At 40.5% G+C, this 24,284-nt stretch overlaps 1 protein-coding gene across 10 annotated transcripts in view; it reads left to right on the top strand.

Annotated features, from left to right (window-relative positions):
* APBB2 (amyloid beta precursor protein binding family B member 2) overlaps nt 1-24,284 on the top strand; it is a 116,015-nt gene that overhangs the window by 10,415 nt on the left and 81,316 nt on the right. For 5 of the 10 annotated variants that reach the window (XM_061471537.1, XM_061471501.1, XM_061471527.1 and 2 more), the window contains exons 2-3: nt 1,699-1,767; nt 6,009-6,809. In XM_061471537.1, the coding sequence (XP_061327521.1) occupies nt 1,749-1,767; nt 6,009-6,809 (820 nt within the window). In that variant the 5' untranslated portion in view covers nt 1,699-1,748. The remainder of the gene's footprint in view (nt 1-1,698; nt 1,768-6,008; nt 6,810-24,284) is intronic. The other 5 variants (XM_061471472.1, XM_061471520.1, XM_061471511.1 and 2 more) reach the window with 1 other exon arrangement.

Below are 24,284 nucleotides of genomic sequence, written 5' to 3'. Positions count from 1 at the left end.
CTGCTGCCAGGCTGTTGCAGTCAGTTGGCAGCATGATTAGCTCTAAAAGGAAAAAATGTCATTATTGGAGCAGCAGGAGCTGGCAGAAGGTGCCTTCTGGGGAGGCAGGACAGAAAGCTGGTTACTGGACAGTGATTTCAGTAGGACTAGGGAAAGCGGGAGTAGGTGGACATAAGAGAATCTGCCTTTTGCAAGCAGGTCAAAGTGATGGTTTTGTCATGATGGGAGGACAGAACCAGGGTGGAGCAGACAGGGCGGCAGTGATTCCCTGCTTGAGCAGGGTTCTTGGACTAGATGATCTTGACAGGTCTTTTCTATCTTCAGCAACTCTGAGGTTTTTATAGAAGAGTCTGCAGATGGGTTTGAGAGCACATGTGCAAGCTGTTTGCAGCCCTGTTCCTTTCCTGCTCTTGCATTCCCAAAATGGCTTTGCCCGCTGTCGGAATTTGCTTTCCTGGCTTTGTTAAGCTTTCTCTCTCCAGTTTCCAGGCTCAGTCCAGCAGAGACGTTAATGCTGGAGGGAGCAGCAAAAAGAAAACCACTGGCTGTAGCAACATCATCGCTTGCTCTGATCTACAACAGCACCTTATTCAAGTGTTTTCCTTCCCTTTTCCTTCTGAAAGTGTTTAACATCCTCTGGAATTTGTTTATATACATAGGCGAGAAGGAGTACAATGACACTTGACACTAAGAAAGTTTCTAGTCTTGATTTAGCTTTCAGCTGCATTAATGTTAATCTAGACTTTATTAGGATGCTTTTGGCTGACATTTTGTTTAACTATTACCATTTAGCTGGTCTTAGTCAAAAAATGAATGCAGATATAAGAACAGTGTGTTAGTGTATTTAATTAAGAATTAATGTTTTAGCATTGGAATTCCTCCTTTGAAGCGGAGGGAGTTAGCTAGCGTTGAGTTACAGTCCTTGTATAACGGAGGTGTTGTCTCTAGCTGCTTAGGATTTGACGACAGCCAAAGTGTACAGGTCCCTATAGCATGAGCTTGTCATTAAATGTTCTGTACTTAACAGATTAAAGGAAATCTGCATTATGAAAAGGTTTGTATTATTTCTTTCCTATGTTTCCTAACCATAATGGCAGAAGGAGTCATAAGTGCATAGAAGTGCCTTGTCTCCCAGTGTATTCACATCCAAACCAGACTAAGGCAAAATGGCTTCCTTGAGAGAAGATGACCAGGAAGGAGTCCTGTACAAGAGCTTGCTGCTAGCTTGCTTTTTATGATTCCCTTCTGTGGGATCAGCCCTGCAGCCTATGCTTCCTGGTTTCACATGCTGGATCTCATCCTGCAAACTTTCATGTGAACATGCCTGACTGCTCTGTTTCTTTTTACCAATTCTGCTGTAGTTTCCCAAGCATGCTGTAGCTGGGTCATGGGGGAGAACCCAGTGTTTTCTAATGTCATGAAGTTTTTGCTAGAATATGTTGATTAAAACTGGAGAAATTATTGAACTTGTGGTCCTCAAGCGTACATTAAGAAAAATGTCATTATTTTTAATTGGTGTAAACTAGCCTCTCCCATACTTTAATCACTGTCAAATATCACTGAAAGCTCAAAAGATCCTCACTGTTATGTTCCAGGGTTTGTTTAGAATGCTTAACGTGTCTCAGGAACTTCTGAAATGTGGTAGTTTTATTTTGTGTTTTCCTTTGGTTTTAATTCTTAAATGATCCCTCTTTTCAGATTTCAAATTATAATCTATTTCCTGATGCATTGCTGACGCCCCGTGAGCCATGTCAGAAGTACTTCCAGGTCAGATGCCCTTTAAAAGATTCTGCTATGCAAATATGTGAAACTTTTCTCTTCTTTTCCTCCTTCCCAGGCCCATATTTCACTTTCATTTTGCACTTATCCATAAAAGAGCCAGCACTCTTTTCTTTTTAACAGTGCTTTTTGAATAGATTGTATTCAACTTTTAACAAAGTATTCCTATAGACAATACAATGCAAAAATGTCTTATTAGAGGTAAAGACAACTCAATCATGCACTATTTTGTGTTTGCAATGGCATTTTCTCTTTCCTCTTTCCAGCTCTGTAAGGTTTATGACAAGATTGAAAAACCTCAATAAAGCCATTGAAGTAATAGTGTTATTTGTATTATTATGATGCTTAGAAAATTTAGATTACTTTGTGTTAAACATGTTATAGTGGTAAAAGTATATTAATCTATATCTGTAGGCATGTATCTAAATGTTAGAAGTACGCAGTTGAGACAGTATTTGTTTTTAAAAGTAAGCAAGCTAAACCCATTAATGAATTGCTATGACAGATCTTCTACCTACTTAAGTGCTGTCTTTAAGCACCAACATTTTAATATTGTTCCCAGTAATCATAACATTCTAATTATTCTTACTTTTTCACCAGTCCAATATTTTTTTATTATAATACCCTATTTTTACTCACTCACAACTTGCCACTCTTCATCTGCTTTAGCTGAGATACCCGTATCAACTCAGTGATTCCTGGTCTGCTTGTCCATTTGCGTTTGCTTTTCAGCAGAAAGCAGTTGAAGGAAGGGTGCCCTGTGCCTGTATCATTGCCTTTGCTGGTGGCCAGGAAGCATGAGGAACTTCCCGAGGTGGGGGGACAGGGTCTGCCTGCATCAAGGTCCTGGAACCCCTGGCACAGGGTGTTGGGTTGGCTGGTGAGGGGCACCGCAACAACATGTGTTAGGAACCCCTGGGGTGAGGGAGGCAGGGACACTGGGAGAGACAAAATAGAAGATAGGGGAGGTCGGTGATTGGGATTTCAGTCTTGAAATTAAAGGCACAGGAAGAAGTTACATTTCCTTGAAGTTTTCATTATAAAGTTGGAACATGCTTCCCCTGGGAAAAGTGACATGTTTTGAGTATCACATTGTCTTCTATGAAGGAGGAGGGACAGGCTGTTGCTCTTCTTCCTTGTGCTGTTCTACTGTGCAGTCTAGATTTTCTTCAGTGTATTTAAGCATTTCCTTGCATTCAAATTTTTGCAAAATTTTGCATTTGCATTCAGATGTTTTCCAGCACTTCAGTTAGTCCTGGTCTGGTAGCAACTTCTGCTCCTCAGGTGCAAGTCCTGCCCTTTCACATCTGTATTTCTTCTTCTCTTTTTGCCTCTTCTGTTGCTTTTCTTTGTATCTGCTTCCAAGAATCGAGGGAAGCTGGCTGCGTACATCCCAGATCCTGGCTATGAGTGCAGGGTGATGGCTAGTGAGCAGGCACCTGTCTCTTGAGAGAAGTCCGCTCTTCCCTGTGCGCAACTTGTCATACTTTTTGCATGTTCATTGATCATTTTTTGGATGGGGCTTGGAGCAACCTGGTCTAATAGAAGGTGTCCCTTCCCATGGAGGGGAGTTGGAACTAGGTACCTTTAAGGTCCCTTCCAGTCCTAACTATTCTATGATTCTGTGATAAGTGGATCATTTGAAATGAGGCCAGGAGGGTGATGGTGTCTAGTGAAAGGTTCATTTTGACACTTTCCTGCTTATGATCATACACCAAACCAACTTAGCACCCAGCTTGCAAACACTGCTTGGGTCACAAAGACTTGTGGAGCTTTGGCTCAGTCATGGATCAGTGCCAGTGTTCTTCATAAATCAGTTGGGGAGCTTTTTGAGCAGATTAATAAAACATAATACATTTTTTCAATGTTTCTATGTGCTTATTCTTACAACATTTTTTGATAAGCAAAATGTGAACAGCAGGATCCTGGCTGAAGATAATCTGGCAGGCAGATATGTAAGCTTTATCTAGGAAGATTATTTTTCTAAGAAATATTTTTAGTGGTAAAAATAGTGACAAACATTGCATGAAGCAGCTCACTTGTAACAAAGGAGAAGAATAAATTTCAGTCTTGTTCCAGATTGTGGCAGTTTTATTTATTGATGGAAACCAGAAATGCTTGTTTTAATTTGCTGAAGCATAAAATAAAATACAATCTAGTGAAATCCGTAGATACCGTGTGATTCAATAGATTCTAAAGGTCAGGTAGTGGGTCAAAATTATCCTGCCCTAATGTCTGTTTTTTTTTAATGTAACTTCCAGACTTCTAATGGCTTTGGAAAAACATAAAGCAGCCACTCCATAAACACAGCCCATTTCATGGTTTTGATTAAAACATGTGCTTTGGTAACATCAGATGTGACCTTGCTTTCATTATACTTGGTTAGATTTAGGTTAGTTGCAGACAGCAACGTGTTTTGTTGTCATACATGAAGATTATGTGATAGTTGTGTTTTGTAAGTCTTTTGTGGCTAGAGCTGAAATTGTTTCTAGGATGTTTGTGACTGTTACCTAAGCTGGTGGCTTTTTCGTAGTGTGCATGAGGTGACCTGTCTTCCAAAGAATTTGCAGTTGGTCTAGACCTGACTGACTGGGGCTTGAGAAAATGGCAGACATGAACATTCGTAAAGTCTACTTTAAATTCTGTTTTGAGCAAGTTTTGGAAGTTGTTCTTGGTGGGTGATTCAGGGAGCAAAGAGTATAGCTGCTCTGCTTGGTTTTAAATGAACCAGGGTGATGGTTGGAAGTGTGCAGCTTTGACAGCACATCAAAGACAAGGGAACACTAGCAACTGTGTGTGCGTTTAGGTAACATTGTGGAGTGCTCCTTTTCATCCTGTGTTTATGTATATGTTCTTTTAAAACCCACATATTTAATCTCTTGTAAATCTGTACAGCTATCAATTCTGTTATATATCAAATACACAGTGATGCAGCATTACTCAGCTGGACTGATCTGTCATCGGCTAGCTCAAATTACAGCTTTTCATTCCTGGGTAAGCCCCAAACACGTTTTTATGTGCAATATAAGCAGTCAGTGATACCTGAGAATTAGGAACAACAGCAAGGGTGTTTCCTGCTGTGGCAGATGGGAGTGATTTATTAATTGGCCTCTAATTTGGTTGCTAGGTGTCAAACAGCAGTGACTGTTACAGTATGTAAAGTGAGGTGTTCACGCAGTTGTGTAGATTAGTGAGAGCCAGAAATAGACAGTACAGGAACAAATTACAGTTTAAAAAAAAGTATATATTGTCTGATTATTTTTCATAGCCTAAAAATCTGTTCCCTCAATAAACTAAATACTTTTTCAAAATGTGAGCTGCACCCCTGGCTAACAAAATTAAAAAACTTGCCTACAAATAGATAAATAAATGGTTTTATTTAGTGGTGGAATACGTGTACTGTGCCCTAGGATGTACGCTTTGTCCTTAAGCTTGAACTTTGTGAACTGTAGAAATAGTGACCCATCTTCCTCTCTGGAGTAGCCCTTTCTTTAAAGCTGATTGAATTAGAGCAGGATATTTTGCCAGGGGATTCCTCCCCCCTCCAGAAATGAAATGCACCTTTTTGAAATAATCTACTGTTTACATCACTTACCTTCTGACTCTCTACTTTCCACCTCAAAATAAAAGAAAAAACACAGGGAAGGGGAGAGAAAGACAAAGAGCAGAGAAAATGCAGGTGTTAGGAGACAACAGCTGACTGGCCAGTCAGGCTTAAAATTAATGGTACTTGAGTTCTACCCTCGCTGAAAAAGGAGCAGCATCTGCCTGTGTCTCTTAGAAATTTCTTACAATTTCTTCTTCCTAGTGCTTAGGACTTGAGGAGTTCTTCCCCTTGTCCTCATAGGTAGATATGAAATACTAGAATGAAATCATGATAAGGACGACTTCTGGACCCTCAGACATTTGCAGAGGGCACCTCTTCTGTCCCTAAGCCTGCTTGAAACAGAGACATGGAAAACTGCCCTGAAACTGCCTTGTATAGTGTCAAGCTTCCTGGTTATTCTCAGCTTCATGGTCCCAATGATTTTTTTCCCCCCCCCCCCGCCTCTGTTTTTCCTTATTAAATAAGTTCAGCTTTTGTCTATTGTCTTACCCACTTAGGTTGTTGTAATTTTCCTGCTGTAAACCAATTATGTAAAGTGCTGCATCCCTGTACCAGAAGCCCTAACAAGATAGTGTATGCAATGAATTAGTCTGTTTCATGACTGTCTCTTTTGCTTTTCTAGTTGACTCTGGCGTGGACGCATTGGCAGTGTTTATGGCAAGCGGCAGCACGACGGACGTTGTGAACCGCAACAGCCCTGCCACCCCACCCAACACGCTCAACCTGCGCTCCTCTCACAATGAACTTCTGAATGCAGAGATTAGGCACACAGAGACCAAGAACACCACTCCTCCAAAGTGCAGGAAAAAATATGCGCTGACTAACATTCAGACAGCCATGGGTCTTTCTGATCCAGCAGCACAGCCCCTTCTGGGGAACGGCTCTGCCAATATAAAGCTGGTAAAGAATGGAGAAAACCAGCTCAGGAAAGCTGCCGAGCAGGGACAGCAAGATCCCAACAAAAACCTCCCTGCCACTGCAGGCATAAACGTAACTTCTGAGAAGTTTGAAGGCAAAGAGCCGATCCCACAGGATTCCTCTGGCTGTGAAATACTACCCTCACAGCCAAGGAGGACCAAGAGCTTTCTGAATTACTATGCAGATCTAGAGACATCTGCTAGAGAGCTAGAGCAGAGTTTTGTTACGATGGAAGATAAATCTGCACAAAGCAACAGCCAGGCATCTACCATTATTGTCAATGGGGAAGGCTTGCCCCGGAAACAAAACAAGCCATCAAGCCCAGAGGATGGCCAAGTTGCTGCAGTGTCATCAAGCCCTGAGACTAAGAAAGACCACCCAAAAACAGGGGCCAAAACAGATTGTGCCCTCCATAGGATTCAAAACCTGGCCCCAAGTGATGAGGACTCCAGCTGGACTACGCTGTCGCAGGACAGTGCCTCGCCGAGCTCGCCTGATGAAACAGGTATGCAAGTAAAGGCTGCTCACAGCCACTGGTCTAGAAACATGCTGCTTCACTCTTCTCAGCTGGTGGCTAGAAGAAGAGATGTGATTTAGTGGTGCTTTAGTGGTGGGGAAGCTGCTTTAGGAAAGGGACCAGCAAATGCTACAGACAGGATCCTACAAATAGGCTAACTGCACCTTTTCTAGTTTTTAAATAATTGTTGTTCACTAATCAGTGGGTGCATGTTGTGAGAAGTACATGATTACCTGGAGATGCTAAACTATTGATAGCTGCCTGCACACAGCAAACTTTTCTGAACAATGATTTTTATGTTCAGCAAAGATTTTTACTTTTCTAATACAAAACTCTGAGTGTCCCCCCTTTGCCCCAGTCATTTGATGGAATTCTTTTACAGAGGGCCTCCCAAACCTTGGGTCATTTAATTTCTCTGTTTTGGGTTTTTTTGTGCAACAGTTCCATACAGTAACTCAGAAGCTGAAACCATGGCAGTTCATATTTTGCAAGCCTGGGATAATTATTTATTTGAGCAATAGTGATGACTTCTGCACTAGCTTTGCTTTGATGTACAGCACATCTGTATTATTTTTAAAACTCTAGAGCTCTCATTTATTCCAGTTAATGGGCTCTATACTGGCTTGGGTATAAAGCAAGTGATAAAGGTGTGTGGGGCTAAACAAGCTTGTCATACATTGTTTTCTGATTTAAGTGGTTTTGTTATTACAGCACACAAATTATATATTATTTGGAGGCTACTGCAGTCTAAATCCACATAACATGTCAGTTGTGCATGATTATGACAATAGTGAGTTATTTTAATGTGTAGGGAGCTTCAAAATCGCAGCCAGAAGCACTTTGTGCCATATAATGAATCTTCTGATCTTCTTTTTTATATGTAACAAACCTTTGCTGTTAAAAGGGAAAATTTTCATGAAGTCATCTCTTGACATGCAAATGAGAAAGGTTTCAGTTTACTAAAATTGCTATTTGGGTTAATGCTGTTTCTTGGGATACTTGATATGTATGTGATATCATTGATAGCATTTTCTGGAGAAGCTACCAACAGGAGGCATTTAGGTAACTTAATGCTGAGCTTGTCAGATCCTTCTGTATTTGTACTTGACCCAGGTTTGGCAATGAGAAGCTGCGGGTAGAAAATTTACATTTACTGAAAACTAGCTCCCTTAGTAACCACTGTGGAAATAAAGGGGAACTTTAGCTGCTGAGTATGGGGAGTTTCCTTGTTAAAAAAATAAAATAAAATTAAAAACAATTCATAAAACCCTTAGAGTTCACCTCTCTTCTAAGGCAGAATAAAGGGCTTTTTTAAAGTATCTCTACCATACCAGCAGCCAGTATATGACAAACAGGCAGGTACAGAAAAGACATCCAGATATCCAAGTTCAGTCTCTGTAAGAAAAGAGGTTCAAAAACAGTCCTAGAAAACCTCAGAATTGCCTTTCAAGAGCAAAGTTGTAGAGAAGTTTCTTTCTTATCCCTGCGGTCACTGTCAGAGAGCACTGAATAGGACATAGGACCTGTTATACTGGCTTGGATCACTGATTTTAAGATGCCTGTGTAAGTATTTATGGACTCTAAAAACATCCAACATCCAGCTTTTGCAACTTGCAGACATCCATCTCTTAGGATTGTTGACTACCTTGAGTTTACCTCCACTCCGATAAAAATGCTGCATTGTTTCCAGTTTCCTTAAAAAAATGAACTTAACAATTGATATGATAGAAGAGGGCTCAAGAAGTCAAATGTAGAGTTGCCATGGATGCCAGGATGACTCGTAACTTTTACAAGTATCTCCACACTGACTCATTTAGGGGCAAATTTTCTAGTTGTCCTTAGGTTCTCCAGCCTTCTAGATTTTAATAGTGTGCCATCCCTAGGCAAGTTCATATATCTTCAAGGATGTTTGAAGGGCAGTAAATAAGAGGTGAAACAAAAGTTGAGTAAATGAACTGAACTTCCTTTTCCGAGGCAGTGTCAAGAACAGTTAAGTGTTTTGCATGGTAATAAACTGTGCCTCTTCCATATCTTTCCCAAGCATTACGTGAGTTACTGTGGTGCCAGTTGGCAAGCATCCACCTCTCACCGTGCTAGGTCAAGCTACAGGAGTTACCTCACTTGCCAAAATATTGGGTGCTGTAGCAGTGGGTGGGGTTGGAGGTGCTGAAGGAAATAGAGTAGCACTTGCTGCTTGCTGAAATCCACTTGCACCTTTCTGCCATACTTGGGACAGAGAAGTAGTTTCCCAGAAGCAGAAAATACATCCAGTACGTTTGTTAGTGGTGGTTGACTGAAAACCTGGGACATTCCCAGGGAGCCATATCTAGCCCCTCTGAGGCCACAGAGTAGATGTGAGCCCCCACATTTAGGAATAGGCAAGAAGAAGAAATCTCAGAAAGCGAGGACTGGTGATATCTTGGCTCTCTTGTGATTTCTGATACGGTTTTAAACCTCCCTTCTGTGAACATGTTGCCCCAATGGCCTCATGCCATCTGTTCCAGAGGCGTGTGGTGCTTTCCTGTGGTAGATTTTTCCATTTTTCTTAGTGTAGTCTTTCATTCCTTGTTGTCTTTGTGTGCCAGCATGGGTGAAGGGAAGCCCTCCTGATTCGGGGAGTTATGCAGCAAGCCCTCGTGGCACCCATCCTAGCGATCCGAGATTTTGAGTGCGGTTAGGGTTCCTCACTGCCACTGCATCTGCATGGGAGGAGAGCATTGCATGGGGTCTTTGCAGCTCAGTGCTCTCCAACCCTTCCTCCAGTAATAAATGTTAGGGACCAAAGGGAGAAACATACCTGGAAGAAAAATCTGAAAAAGTAGACAGTTTTAGTCGTATGACTCCTTGGATAGCGGGGGTGAGGAAAGGCAACAGTTTTGAGAACAGTCCATTAAGGAGTGTTTTTAAAGTCCATTAAAGAGTCCATTAACTGTTTCCAGCAGTTACGTGGAAAATTACTAATATTCAATGCAGAGATTATATTTTCCGCTTTGGGATGCGTAGGAATATGATAGAAATAATGTTTTCCTGAGAGGACACTGTTTAAAATAACAGTGTACTTCTGTCAGGGCTTCTGAATTGTTTTGTCCTTCTCTTCCCTCTGTTAATAGAATTCATTATTCAAATACTGGAAAACTGAAAGTGGTTTTGTGGGGGATTTTGTTTGTTTTGTTTTGAAGTGTTTTGGAGGTATGTAATTCAAAGACCCTGGAAGAATTTACGTTTGCTCTGAGGATGCTTCATTGTTTAGACAAAATCCTCCTGAACTCTTCTTAGGGCAGGATACTTTTACTTGTGGTCTAATGAAAAGGTGTTTTCAAGAGGCTTGACTTTCTCTGAATGAGGTCAACCCAGTTTAAAGATGCCAAACAAATGACTGGTTATTAAACAAACCAGCTAATGTTAATATTGCTGATCAGTAATGTGGCTAAACAAATATAATAGAGCCCATTAATAACAGGGGCACCAAGCACCATAAGCACAGTGCAGTATAAGATCTGTGTTTTGAGGAAACTTTTTTCTCCTCCAGAGAAATTATCTGTATCTGCTTCTTGAGGACTGTATTGATGTCAACTTTCAGAGAATTTTATGAGCACTTACAGCTTTCTAACCTTTTTTTCTGAATATCAGTGCTTCAAAAATGAATTTGAGAAGCAGAAAAGACTTGTAGACAGCAGAGCAATAGGATGTTATCAATATGCCTAGCATGTGTTAAGCCCCAATGGGTTTCAAGCAGCAGTTCCTACAGGTATTCAGGGGCTTGCCACTGGAGCTGACTGACCCAGGACCCTCCCCAGACAACCAAGCTTGCCTTTCTTGGGCTCAGGTGCTGCATTTTTACCAGGATCTACTGCACCCATCCAGCTGATTTCTTATTTGGAGAGTCTTGGAGGTAACCAAACACCAGCTCCAGATGTCTTTGAAACTGCCGGTGGCCCAGAACTGGTTTTTAAATCATGGGGGATACTTTCTCCTCCTCTCTCAAGAGAATTTTCTTAGTCTAGCTTTCAAAGTAAACACATCATATGTTTTTACACCACCTACCTGTTCTTTCTCTGTCTCTATGTATTCATCAGTTTCACCTACATTTTAGGAATCTCTGTGGTGCGAACAGCAGGAGCCAAGCACATCCCCAGACCTAGGGGAGGATGTGGGTGATGCTAGTGCCATTGTCTGTTTGTGGGAGGTTTTTTCCCCCTTTGGTGAGGCTCACCAGAACATCTCTAAAATGCGGGCACATTTCTTAAACATTTTTGCTTCCTGTTTTGTCTTTATTTGAACACCACCGCCCTCCTTCCAGAGCATGGGGTAGACCCACAATTAGGAAGGTCCCTGAAATGTGGGACTCTCGGTGTTAGAGAGCTGCAGGTTTTCTTGTTCTGGGACAGTCATCCTCCCTGCTCACTTCAGAGCTGTGGGGGACTGTGCAGAGACAGCAGCCTCCTCTACTTCCCGGTTCCTCAGCCTTTGGCTCACCCAGTGCCTTGTTTCTCCCTTGTTGAAAATGTTATTCAAAGGGGAATCAAAAGTACAAGTCTTCTCTTTTTTGGGGGTGTGCCACCACTACATGCAACTACCGTATACCAGATGCAAGCCTGCCGCTAATCTCCAAGCAAATCCAGGAGGGCAGTTTAATAGCTGGTTACGAATAATCAAGTTCAACCCAGTAGAGAAATGGCAGCAGGGAGTCTGGCTCTTGGGGATCAGGAGTGTCACTCTTTTAGATAGAGCCTGGTATTCTGAAATAACAGTCATTTAGGTAGAATAGCCCTCTAATACAGTAAAACTTAACAGCAAATCATAAACGAGTCAGATTTATACTGATGGTCAGCTCCTCCTCTGATTTTAACCAGCAGCTTTGACAAAATTAAAATGGATGTCCTCTTAAGAAAGCAGTTTTTCCTTTGCCGTATCTATCCATTATAGACATCAAAATAAAAAGTATGGTATTTACTGCAGAACATGTTTTCTGTGTTCCTGATTATGGAAAAAGATACATGTTAGCAGAAATACTTTCAATTACACTGTGGACAAAACCCTACAGTACTAGAAAAAGAATATGTTATCACCTGTACAATTGTAAGGTTCTAGGTAAACATCCAATTTTCAGATTTTGGGGAAAGGAGGCTCTGGTTCATACCTGCTATGCATCTTATGGCCTGACAGCTTTTAATATTGAGCTGGTTTTTTTAATCCTGCATGTTACTGATAACTGTGTATCAAGAACAGTGCATGTTTTGTAGTCTTGGACTCCACCATTTACTGACTGCTTATGAAATAGGAAAGGTGGCTGCTGCTGTATATCCCCAGTGTATACTAACTGCCTGTGTATCTTCCTTTTAGCTATCCCTATAAGAGGACTTCAGGGAAGAAAAAGTAAGCTAGTTTAAAAGAAACAAAACCTAAAAGGCCACACGTTTACACCACGTTCACAGTTGTTGTCAGCATTCAGAGTCTACTGGTAGAAGGCCACAAAGTAAATTGTACTTGATAGTAAATTGAGCTTGAAAGATGGCTCTCTCAAGTACATGCTGCTATCATTTCCACAGGGAGACCACTTGTTGCGTTTGGACGGTCAGGTTGGTTTTGCACACCCTTTGGTTTGCAGTGGAGCTACCTAAATCCATATCTTGGATCCTCAGATAAGTGCTCTGACTTGAAACCAGGATTTCGACAGGAAAGAGCAGTGAGCAGTATGCTTTTGAATTAGGAAAGTTAATAAAAATAGGTGTGAGAAGTGAATTAATGTGTTCACAGTCAGGAATGGCAGGATAAATGTTTTATACAGTTGTGATTAGCATCCTCTCCAAAGCTCTGTTTGCAGTTATACTTTCCAGCATATGTTGTATGGTCATGCTTGCAGTTTCATACTTACTGTTTACCAAAAAGATAAAGAACAATTCTTTATTTCATCAGAGCCATTCATTTTCTAGGGAGGGCATGGTTCAACTGCCTGCCTGGCATCCCTTGAGATGCCTGCTGGTGTCCAAGACAGGCAGCAGACAGGAGGTAAGAATGAGGACTTGTGTTCTGGAGGAACAACTATAGGCGAAGCGTGATGCAAATCCAGGTAACACTGACGAATTAACCAGCTGCATAGAGCGTGCAAAATCTACCCTGCAGAAACTAAATTTATTCCTTTTCTGGGTCTGGCTTTGTCTTAAAAATCACTCCTTGGTTAATCTCTGCTATATTGTGCCTAAAGGATCTAGGGTGGTTTGTCATATTTCCAAACACAGGTGTGACATCTGTCCTTGGGTGCTCTGAGTTCAAAGACACTTGCCTTCTCGTGGCTGTGCTTTGACTACCAGAGCATTGCTGTGCCTAGCTTAGTGCTTTGGCTAAAACAGTGTCAAATATGGCCCTTTCCTAAGCTTTGTTAATTTTGATGTTAACCAGTTGGATTGCTGGCCACTGGTCAGGAGCTTAACAAGCTAGCTTATTTTGCCCTTGATGCTTCCTCTGTTGCTCTGTGCTTGTCTTCTCAGGGACATTTTCCTTGCTAGCATAGTGGAGTATGTAATTCCTAATCTGGGCAAAATCAGAGTGCTGCTTTGTGTAAGTGCAGTGCAATGATTTTGAGTGTTTTAAAACTAAATATTTTTTTACTCAGTAAAATGTATAGTTGTGGGGCAAACAAATCCCTGCAGGCCTGGCTATTGGAAAGTGAAAAGTGACAATAGGGAATAGAGGTTGTTGTGAGACAACACAGGAAACTGAATGCCGGCATTGTACTGTGACCTCAAGTGGAAGCTGTAGAGTAAATCACTGTGCCTTAGGAGCACAAGCGTCCCCTAACTCCATAGTGCAGTTTATGTTGATGGGTAATGCTAAGAAGTGTTAGGATGTGCTTTTTACGCAGGGGTGCTTGTGTGTTGTAGGCAAGCGGGAGGCTCATCTGAACATCTGTAGGGAAAGGTCAAGTTTCAGAAATAGTGAACAGCTTAATTGTGTCTGGTACTTACCTTGACAAACTACTTTTGGAAGCTTTTTAAGCTGCTGTGTTTTTCAGTGGTGGCTGGGTGTCATTCTGGATCTTGCATGTCCTGAGATTGCGTGAGTCTGGCTGAAAAAGCTCTTCTGTACCTAGCATTATATGTTTTTAAAGGTCTCTTCTGAGACCATGGAAACAGTTCAGGTCCAGTCAGATGCAGGACCAAGCAAAGAGGAAAGGAAAACAAACCACATAAGGGAAAAGAGAGAAGTTAATGGGAAAAGTCAGGGTCCTGATAGCTCTTTCAGAGGGATGATAAGGCAGGAGGTTGCACGGAAGAAAACCCATCAACTCATGTCAGACTAACTGCCCCCCTTAAAACCAAAAAATTCCTGTTTCATAAAGCTGTACAAATAATAATAATGACCAAAATCGATCTAGTAAACCTCTGCCTCAGCACTTCCAAATGCTGCATAGAACTTGGGCCAAACTTCAATCCACCTGACTGAAACTTTGAAATGGGTATAGAAATCCCCGGAGAAGGAAAGGAAAAAGCAGTGTTACATTTGGGAGGACTGTTAATCTGCAGGCCCTGTTCATTAAGGCAGGCTGGGAACAGGTATATTCTGCTAGGTGGGAGCTCTTTGCAGTCTCTTTGAGTACTTGCTTGTCATCTTCTGTGCTTCTGTATCTTAGCTGGGGGAGGTGTGGTACAGAAACGGTGTTGCTGCTCAGCAGAATGAGCCTCTGGTCTTTACAGTGCCCCTGAGCTTGTGGAGGATCTCACAGCTGCTGGAGTAGCAGCAATTCACATAGGTGTATGCCAGTGCGGGTGGCTGGTACAGGTTTGGGAGTCCGCTGCTCAGAAGTGATTTGTGCCTCTCTGCAGCTAAATCCTCTGCAGAGTGGAAACCCCAAGCCTGGGCTGGGGCAGTTGTTTCTCTGAGCATCTGCAGCATCAGGTTCCCTAAGCAGTGGTGAGCTTGTCACTGGGGGGGGAAAGCAAATGGAAGATAACTGCCCTGGTACATTTGCACTTGCAGACACTTCTTTTACTCTGCGTAGGTTAGCAGCTTCTTTAGACCCCAGAGTCTTAATGTGCTGGTTCCTCAAATGCTTAACTCTTACACAAATCAACTTTAGCTGATTGAAATATAATTCTGCTTTAATTAACAACATGTGATTGGCTGAATTGAGGTCATGGGTCCCCTGAGTCACAGCTGTGCTACTGCAAGCTGTGGCATTAAACACACAAACTCACACCAAGTACCACCAAGACATGGACTAGATGGTGCTTCAGGCAGTGTTGGGTTCCTTGCTGATGCAGAAAGAGATGGTGGGTGGATTCGGGGTAGTACCATGCCATCTCCATGGCCCAGGAGAGGCCTGGTATGATGGGATTTGGCATACTGCAGAGACCTTGCTCTGAACTCAGTGCTTGCTTGAGAGTGGATGTGTCGTCCCTGCCTTAAGGGACATGAAGCCTTTTTTAAGCAATCCCATGAAAGCACATATATTTGCCATTAAGGCTCAATTGCTTCATTTTGAGATGTATGGAGCCCCTGGGTACTCAGCATTAGGTTGTAAATGTCCAATATCAGGATGCCACAGAGCTCAAGGTAATGACATTAAGTGGGTTTCTTGCAGTGCCCGAGATCTGGTTTTCTAAAGACTAGCAGTGTGTGTCCTTCAGTTTGCGTAGCAGATTTATCCATGATACTTGAGTGATGACAGATCCTTGGGGGAAGAGGGGGAGGACAGCCCTAAATATGAAGCATATATTTTTGCTCCCTGCTTGTAGGGTCTCTGGGGCATTTCTATCCATTTTTATATCATGTTGCATTACAGGGATTGTTTTTAACTGCTATTCGTTATGTTGATCATCTTATATGTACATCATTTGATACACGGACTAATTTATTACCTGTATAATTTTCATGCAAAATCCTTGCAGTAGTCAGTCTTGGAACTCTTCATGAAATTGTTTTTTAGTGAAACTAATTTCTTCTTAAACAGTGACATAATTTAATATTGACTGAACTTTTTCCTATTATTTTGGTTTTACTTGCTTTTGAATTGGGATTCTGCAGCGCTATATTTAAATATGGAGTGCTTCAGTGTTCACTCGGAGATAGTTGCAGTGCACTGAAAGTATAGTAGCACTGTCATAATACTCAAGTAGGAGTTGTAGGTCTGTAGAGCACGTTTTTGTTTGCACGTAACTGATAAAATACTCTAAGGTTATGGCTTCTTTTACTTTTTAGAAGTGGATTTTTGGCTCTTTCCTGAACTGGGAAGTTTTTGGTAAGGAACAAAGGAGACCATCCCTCCTGCCCTTCTCAAAATGAAAGCCAAAATGCACAATTCAGATTGGCCACATTAATTTTTAAATTGGAATACATTCCCATTCAGACTTTAATTTAATTTTACTAATACTCTGCAAGAAAAAGACAGTCAGGTTACCCTGGTCATTTTGGCTGACATGATTCTTGGCTTTGCTTAAATTATTGATTATAGTGAGGGGAGGGACTTTGCGATGAGAACAGCGCTCTCACTAATAGAAGCCTTTCACTAAATCAATTTCTACCACTCCTGCAATGCACCGTCAGGGAGTCGAGGTTAGCAGCCTTAAGAAGAATTTTGTCTTCTACCATACGTTTTTTAAGTCTTTTTGTGTTTATGCAGGCAGCTAAGGAGAAAAAAATAGCATAAATATATTTCTAGGAGTTGATTTGCAGGGTGAGGGGCTGTTCTGGTCCAAAGTTGAGCTGATTAAATCTTGATGTGATTGATATCTGAAGGCTTGTGAGCTGAAAGTACTGTTTCAAAAGCTCGTCTCCTGAGCAGAGTCAGTCAGAAAATACATCAATGTCTTGCAAGCTGAAATCAATTCAGTAGAGAATGCACTGTTATGCACATGCTGCTGTAATTCCTGTGTAGCCATCTCTCTCATTTTTTCTTGGCTTATTAGGAAAAGCAGTTATTTATGTGGTCAACATGTAGTGTTTCCTCTGTTACATCTACCGGCAGTTGAATGGGGGCGGCTTTTCTTTTCTCCCACTAAAGCACCATTCTTCATTAGACTAAGTGTCTGTTTAAACATATCAGTGTATTTTCCCATTTTTGAGTTGGAGATGCTACAGAGACGGAGAGTATGAAGCTGTTGGGGCATGTATATCGCAAACTTAAAAGATGCTGGTAGCAGATCAGTACACGCTGAACTATACGGGAGCATCTAGTAACTGTAAGTAGCACTTCTGTTTTACTTCTTAGTAGCTCTGGTTGGCAATGCCACTTAGGTCTGGATATTGAATATACAATTATTTTATCTGCTAGTAAAAGTTCTGCTCAGTGGAAAATCATCTGGTATCTAACAGCTTCAGTTGTAGAGTGCAGGGTGTGCAGTTAATGCTGTAAAGGTATCTTTCTGAATGCTCATCATTTCAGTAGTGAATTGACAAGTGATGTTTTAGACTTCTGATCCATAGCCCTTGAATGTTTTTACATAGGTTTAAAATACATTATGAACTGGACTTCTAGTTTCTCCTTCACATCAGAGATAGTTCTTCTCTGGGATTGCTTTATTTTCCTTGCAGTCAAAGGGAAGAAAAAAGTTGTCTAATGTAAGATTAGTACCCCTAGTCATTCCCTGAAGTTCAAGGCAAACCAACTTCTGATGTACTGCATCGGGCTTTGAGGTTTAGAAATGTAAGGCAGTTTATAGCCAGTATTTGATTGGGATCTATCAAAGAATGGTGACTAGTACCGTGGACCTTGGTGGGTTTTGTTCATTTTGCCAGCCCTAAATCAAGCAATTTGGCCAGGTTAAAAAAAAATCAGTCTTTTGTCAGAAAGCTGGTTCACACAAACCTGTACACAACTTTTTGCCTTTGTTTGTGGAATTATAATTAAATAGCGTAACTGTATTTGCTCCTTACAAAAACAAACTAATATCAAGAAATAGTGATCTGGTTTGGCCTTTGTAAAATTGTTTGAAATTTAGTTCAACAGTTTTGTAGGCAAGCCAACATCATATGTCATGCTCTGTAGCTATAGCAGACTTTTGATATAGTATTTGGTGTTAAACTCAAATTACCTTATTTTCTTTTGTTCTTAACTAAACCAGAATAATGAGTTTCCTTTTTTTTTTGCCACTGGAGCTTGTCAGTAGGTTGACTTAGGAACTTTGTAATCTCTGGACTACATTGCTTTCCGTGGTTAATTGTGCTGAAACATAAACAACATTTTCCTAACAAAGAGATCTGAAAAGCAGGAAGGCAGCATCAGAAAAACAGAGATTTTGAGGCTCAGCTGCCACTGGCATAGAATAGGAAGTTTATTTGATTTTTCATACAGGATTGGTTTTTTGCACTAAAATGGGGGTGTTGGGCGTTGTAAAAATTGTATTACCTCCAAGTATTCAGAGTACATATTAGGAAGTAAGGCCCTTTTGCAACTGTCAATGTGAATGTGTGATCATTAACAGAGAATATCCTTTTTCTATATTTCTCTTATAGAATCATAGAATCATATATCATGGCGTAATGTCATGGCGTAATAGAATCACGTCATGTCATAATTGAATTCTCACTTTTGTAACTTTGAGATTAAATTTACCAAGTGTGCTTCCTTCTATGTGTTTGACCAACTTATTTTTTATTTTAACCTTTCTTTTTATGTATACAACAGAAGCTTAACTGTAGGTGAGGGAGTATATCTACCATTTGCATACTAGGTCTCTCTTATTTTCTTCTGCTAAACCACTGCATCTGCAGACAGGGCAAGTGGACAGACTGAGCACTGGAAGCAGGAAAGCTCTTCAGAAGGAAAGGGAGGGAGTTTACAGTTGTTGCTCTTTTTTATTATTAACGTACTTCTTTTACATTTTAACTACACAAGAATGCTTATCATGCATTTATAAAGGCTATAATGTAGCGCTGATGAATAGGAATAAATGTTCTAATTTACACCAGAAACCAATTAAAAGCTATTGAAAAAAGTTATAAATTTTTCTTGAAACAAATACATCTTGACCCCAAGCAAGAATACAGAATGTGTCTGCAAAAACAAGATCATCGTTTATCTTTCAGGGTTTTCATTCTAAGTTTTTCAGGTTCTTTTTTTTTTTTTTTTGGAGTGGTATGTGTTGCAGTGAGACTTTTCTTCTTTTCTTTGGTTTATTTTGGTTTTGTTTTTTAATGGACAAGCTTCAATTTTCTCATGATTCCAGGAGCTGGGATATCAAAAGCACCAGATAACACAAGACACAATATAAAATTATAAAAGTTTCTGTCAAAAATGCTGAAAACAAGCATAAGTTCACAGGAGGAGCTTTTAATTTCTCTGGTGTTTTAAAAGTAGACTTTTGGAAGGAATGAGCCTTACAGCTTGAATTCTGCAAGGATGTACAAACCTACTACCTTATTTGGTAGTACACTGAAAGTCATGTGGTGGGACGTGCTTTGTTATTTTATAACTTCCTGATGGGTAAGGTGGTGGTCAAAGTTAAGACGAGAGTGAAAGCTCTATTTTGTCCTCCTGTTAACGTTACTGCAAAAGGGTCAGTGTGAAGGCCACCAGACGGAGTTATTTTGACTTAGTTATTTTTCTTTTGGCTTATCGCTTTACAGATGCTGTGTCAGGATTGTATCTTATACTGGCCACAGTCTTTCATCTGGGCTAATTCTGTTTTCAGAAGGTGGCAGGATTCACTGAGAACTTGTTACCAGTGCAGAAACAGTGAATTTCTAACTAGTATCTTGTATCCAGTATGTTGCTGTCATCTCTCCTTTCTATTTCTGAATTTTTCTGGAATGCAAATAGTACAAGGGAAGCACGGCTATAAACATTTACTGACGTAAGAGCTCTTTCGAACTGTAATAATTGTCATATGTGAAAGCCTGTAGTTTAAGAGGTGTTAATTACCTCTTGAGCAATTGGCTTTGCGGTAATCACTAGACCAGATCTGCTTTTAGTTACTACTCTTCGTGGTAGTTTGAATATGTTCCCTTTATTCATAAAGATATTTAAGCCTAACATGTATTTGCCTGTAAAGAAACTTCTATCTATTAGATGGCTCTGTACAATTTTTAGTGTAAAAGTTGTAACATCTTCCTGTTAGGTACATGTTAATATAAAATTGAAGGTGACAAATGTGTACGGATAGTAATATTCAATCCCATAACTCTCGTACTTCTGTTACACGAAGTGGTTATGTAATCTCAGGATAACAAACCGTGTACCTTTGTACTAAGGAGAACAAATTTATTGTGGATTTTTCTTCTGAAAATATGCATCTCCCTTAGAAGAAGCTTGGATATATCATAGAATCATAGAATGGTTTGGGTTTGAAAGGACCTTAAAATCGTCTGGTTCCAGCCCCCCTGCCATGGGCAGCAATGCCTCACACTAGGCCGTGTTGCCTTGAACACTGCCAGGGACGGAGTGTTCCATCCACTTCCACCACTTCGTTGGGCAGCTTGTTCCAGTGCCTCACTGCCCTCACAGTAAAGAATGTTTTCCTTATATCTAGTCTGAATTTATCAGATGGAGGCTTTTCTTACCAGATGTGGCTTTTTAATCTGACCCAGTATAATTGTTGTGATTTCTTTTATCAAAGTCTTCCAACAGTGTTGTTAATTCCATTATTTCCAGTGCAAGCTAACATACTGACTGGAAGCTAGAGCTCACTTTACAAGAGTTGGATTACAGTTCCATTTTGTACATCACTAGATAGTACATCAGCTTGTAAGAACGGCGTGTCGAGCAGACCTTTGGCTCATGTAGTTCTTTAGAGGTTGCCTCTGACAGTGGTCAGCAGCAGAAACTTAAGGGAGCAATAAAAACAAAAAACAGTATCGTATCTTCTTCACTTTCAGCAATTGTTGGGCTTAGGGCTTTCAGACTTGGTATGTCATTCATGTTATTTTCTTTAATTGCTCTTGATAGACTTTTTTAACATGATTTTTTTAAAAATCATTTTTAGCCTTATTTATATTTCTGGCATCCACAACATCCTGTGAGCATGAGCTCTGTAATTTAATTACGTCTTGTATGAAAAAGTATTTCCTTTTCTTATAAAATTGCTCTCCAATAATTTCATTAGGTGCCCATTGCTCTTCTGTTATAGGAAGCAGTAAATAACAGTGAATGATAATTTCCTTTCCATCCTTGCCTTCTTCCCACCATTCATGATTTTACAGATTTCTGTGACAACCTTCCCTCCCTCCTGTCATTCCCTTTCCAAGCTCAAGAGTGCTACTACTCTCAATGTCTCTGCCTGCAGAAATATTTTATCTTTCTCTTTTCTAGTTCTGCTACTCTCAATTTTATAATAGGGCATATGGAAGTGCACGTGCTAGTCCTCTGATAGTTTAAAGCAGTAGGCACGAAGATTTTTGTCTTGATCCTAGATCTAACATAAAACCTTTTCAACTGCCAGTGAGTACCAAGCTACTGCTTTCAAAGAACTTTGTGACCTTGATCCTTCCAGAGTGGCAAAAGGTAATTAATTACCTGCCATTGTATGTGAGGATTTTAAGTAGCAGGTCAGAAGAGTAATAGTAAAAGAACCATAAGAAATTAATAAAAAGCAGGAAGTAGATAACTGTGGTGAAGAAAACTCTAGAATGAAGGCTGTGCATTAGAAAAACAACTCTCAAAGCCACACGTGTCCTAATCCAGTAAGACCTATTTGCAGTCTTTCGGGATTTTTGCACAGCAACAAAGGTAAATACAAATCTAGAAAGGGAAGTCTTCTCATCCTGTGTAACTGTGGTTTTCCTGCTTCCCAAGAGCACCTGCAGCCCTTTGGCATGTCTGCACGTTGTCAGGTGTTCTCCAAAGATTGGACGCTGTTTTCAGCTAGGAGAAGAACCATGCTGTTGCTTGTGCATCTCTTGTTTTACAGTTTGTGACAACTTGTGTTGACAAACAGCCGTGTCATTTCCATAGTGCTAATAGATCTCAGTGGCTTGCAGTACGTCATATACTGGAGATCTTTTGTGTATTGTTCTACAGTGCTTTGGCATGTTTGCATTCTTACCAAGAAGGTGCATGTTTTGAGGGAGATTCTAGCTCAGGTTTCACAGTGAAGGATATGCAGCTTTAAGGAGAGTTTGCCCTCAAGTTTTTAAAGCGAGTAGCTGTTTTGCTAATATACTTTGAAGGCAGTGCTAGTCGCAAGTGAAATTCCGTTGTGGTTCTGCAGAACTGTAAAATGAATCCCTCCCTTTTTCTCTTTCAGGTATTTGTCCAGTATAGGACTCTAGTTCTGCTGTGTTAGGCTTGTTTCTGGCTCCTGTTTGCTAATTTAGACTCACCAGGATTTGTTGATGCCACAGTTACTTTTCTGAATTTTCTTCTAATTCGTGTTAGTTATTATGCCAGATATACCATTTCTATCTCCTTAAATGGAAATTTCAGAACCAAACTTCAGTTATGTGTATAAATCCGTATCTTTGAAAAATAAACGAAGTGTTAGTGCTGGAGTGCCATAATGTGGATACGAGAATGAAAATAATGATATTTCTAATGCTAGGTGGATGCTTTCAAAGGTGATTAACATCTCTGAGTTTGCTTAATACTAAAAGCTATCTGGATAGTATGAGTAAAGATTTAGTAGAAAGTTTATACCAATGTAGTGATGTGAAATACTTAAATAGACTTCCGGGCTACAAGAGCCCCCTGTACACTAACGGCAGGCTTTCCTCTCCTCTTGGGGGTGAAATACAGCCAGCTCCCCTGATGTTTGCATCTGCTGTCAGAAAGCCCTGTTCATAAAGCCTTCCTGTTGTAGATGGTATACATTGTGTTTCGTATATGGCTCTGTACATTGTGCAGGAGAAGTTCAATTGAAGCAATATTACTTTTGAAAAGGTTAACACTGTTGGGGGTTTTGTGTTGAGGTTTTTTGGGTGGGGGTGAAGTCTCAAAGCTTGAAGTCTGGAAAGTGGAGCTGAGTTCATGTTACAAGGCCTCAACACAACCTTTAGCTGCCTGAGCTTCTCCCTTAAGATCTTTCTCTGCAGGCAGACTGTAGGCCTTGAGGGCAAATGCATTGCTTCCTCTGCTTGTGCAGTATTTCATGTTTATGCACCTCTAATGGTAAAAGAGTGGATTTTCACCATAATAATTTCTCCTTTCCCTTCAGTACTGTAGCAACATGAAATGACTATGGAGGTGGGGAAACATTAGGTCTTTGGAAACTATGTTGGGGAGAAAAAAAAAAAAAAAGCCTTTCTGTTTGTTCTCCAACACACATTTGACTTTAAAGTGGCAAACCAATCCATTACATAGATCATTAAAAGTAACATTCTGCTAGTACTATACTGACTAGGTTGGGTAGGATACATACTATAGTACTATAGGATACATACTATAGTACTATACTGACTAGATGGGGTGGGAATCACTTTTTTGCCACATCAGGAAGAGTAGCCCTTCGTGTGGGGTAGAAGGGGGCTCTGGCAGATCCACACACTAGAGAACTGCAGCTGGTGTCTGTCTGTGCACGTTGATCTTATGTTTGAGTGCAGGGGGCATGCGCAGATCTGGGGAGCATGCAGAGGTCTGGCCATGACTCTGAGCAAGCTATTTAATGCATCTCAGACCTCTCCTACCTCTGCCTGCCTTTGTCAAAAACAGGCGTTGCTCTCTCCTGCCTCACCAGGTTGATGTGAAGATAAAGTCCTTGTTTTCATGGTGTCGTACAGCATCTGTCAATATTGAGCAATGGATTGAGGGATGAGCAAAGCTTGCATCTGAGATGGGAAATGGCTATTCTTGCAGGTTTTGCTTTTTCTTGAAGCAAAACATTTAATTTCAGAGAGTAACTCCATTGTAATTCAATTTTATGTTCTGTTTTCATTGAATCATTAAATTCAGAAAAAGTTCTTTCTAATGCATTTACACAGTGCTGTAAATGAAGCTGTCAGACAAAAACAGCTTTATTCAAACCACCATTTGAATTGTATGTCTGTGCCACTGGACAGCTTCTCTGTTCTAATTAGCCGGTCATATGCACAAAATCCTCTAACGAGCATTTCTACAGAATTTCAGACTGTATCAATATATTTATGCATTATGTTCTCCAGAGAAGTACAGTCCTTCCTTTCTGTACATTGTTCTCTCCTGAAGCCTACTGACTTCATCGTATTTTAGAATAAGAAAATTATCATTTGCCTAGTACCTGACTTTTTATGCAAACTTCTTCTTTTTTTTTTCTGCAGTTGCTACTCTAAAGGAAGAAGAGAACAGTGACTGCTGGTCAGTCAGATTTCTTCTTCCATTCTCTATTTTAGTATTTTTGTCATTCAGATTAAAGAGGTGTTTACTAATGTCACCAAATTTATACTGTTGAGCCTCTTTCTATTCCTTGGTTGAAACAAATCAGATTAAAAGTCTGTAGTCCAAGCCTGTTGCCATTCTTTAGTATCAGGACTTGGTGGGAAGTGTATCATAGTTAAGTATGGGAGTAAGATCTCTCCATCTGTCTTTGGTGGTATGTGTCAAGTTAAGTAGCACCCGCT

This window comes from Pezoporus flaviventris, unplaced genomic scaffold (genome assembly GCF_033815535.1).
Source record: "Pezoporus flaviventris isolate CSIRO_AGI_PZ_B2104156 unplaced genomic scaffold, CSIRO_AGI_Pfla_v1 ptg000002l, whole genome shotgun sequence".
Taxonomy (NCBI): domain Eukaryota; kingdom Metazoa; phylum Chordata; class Aves; order Psittaciformes; family Psittacidae; genus Pezoporus; species Pezoporus flaviventris.
Note: the sequence above shows the minus strand (reverse complement) of the source record. Positions and strands in the feature narration are given on the sequence as shown.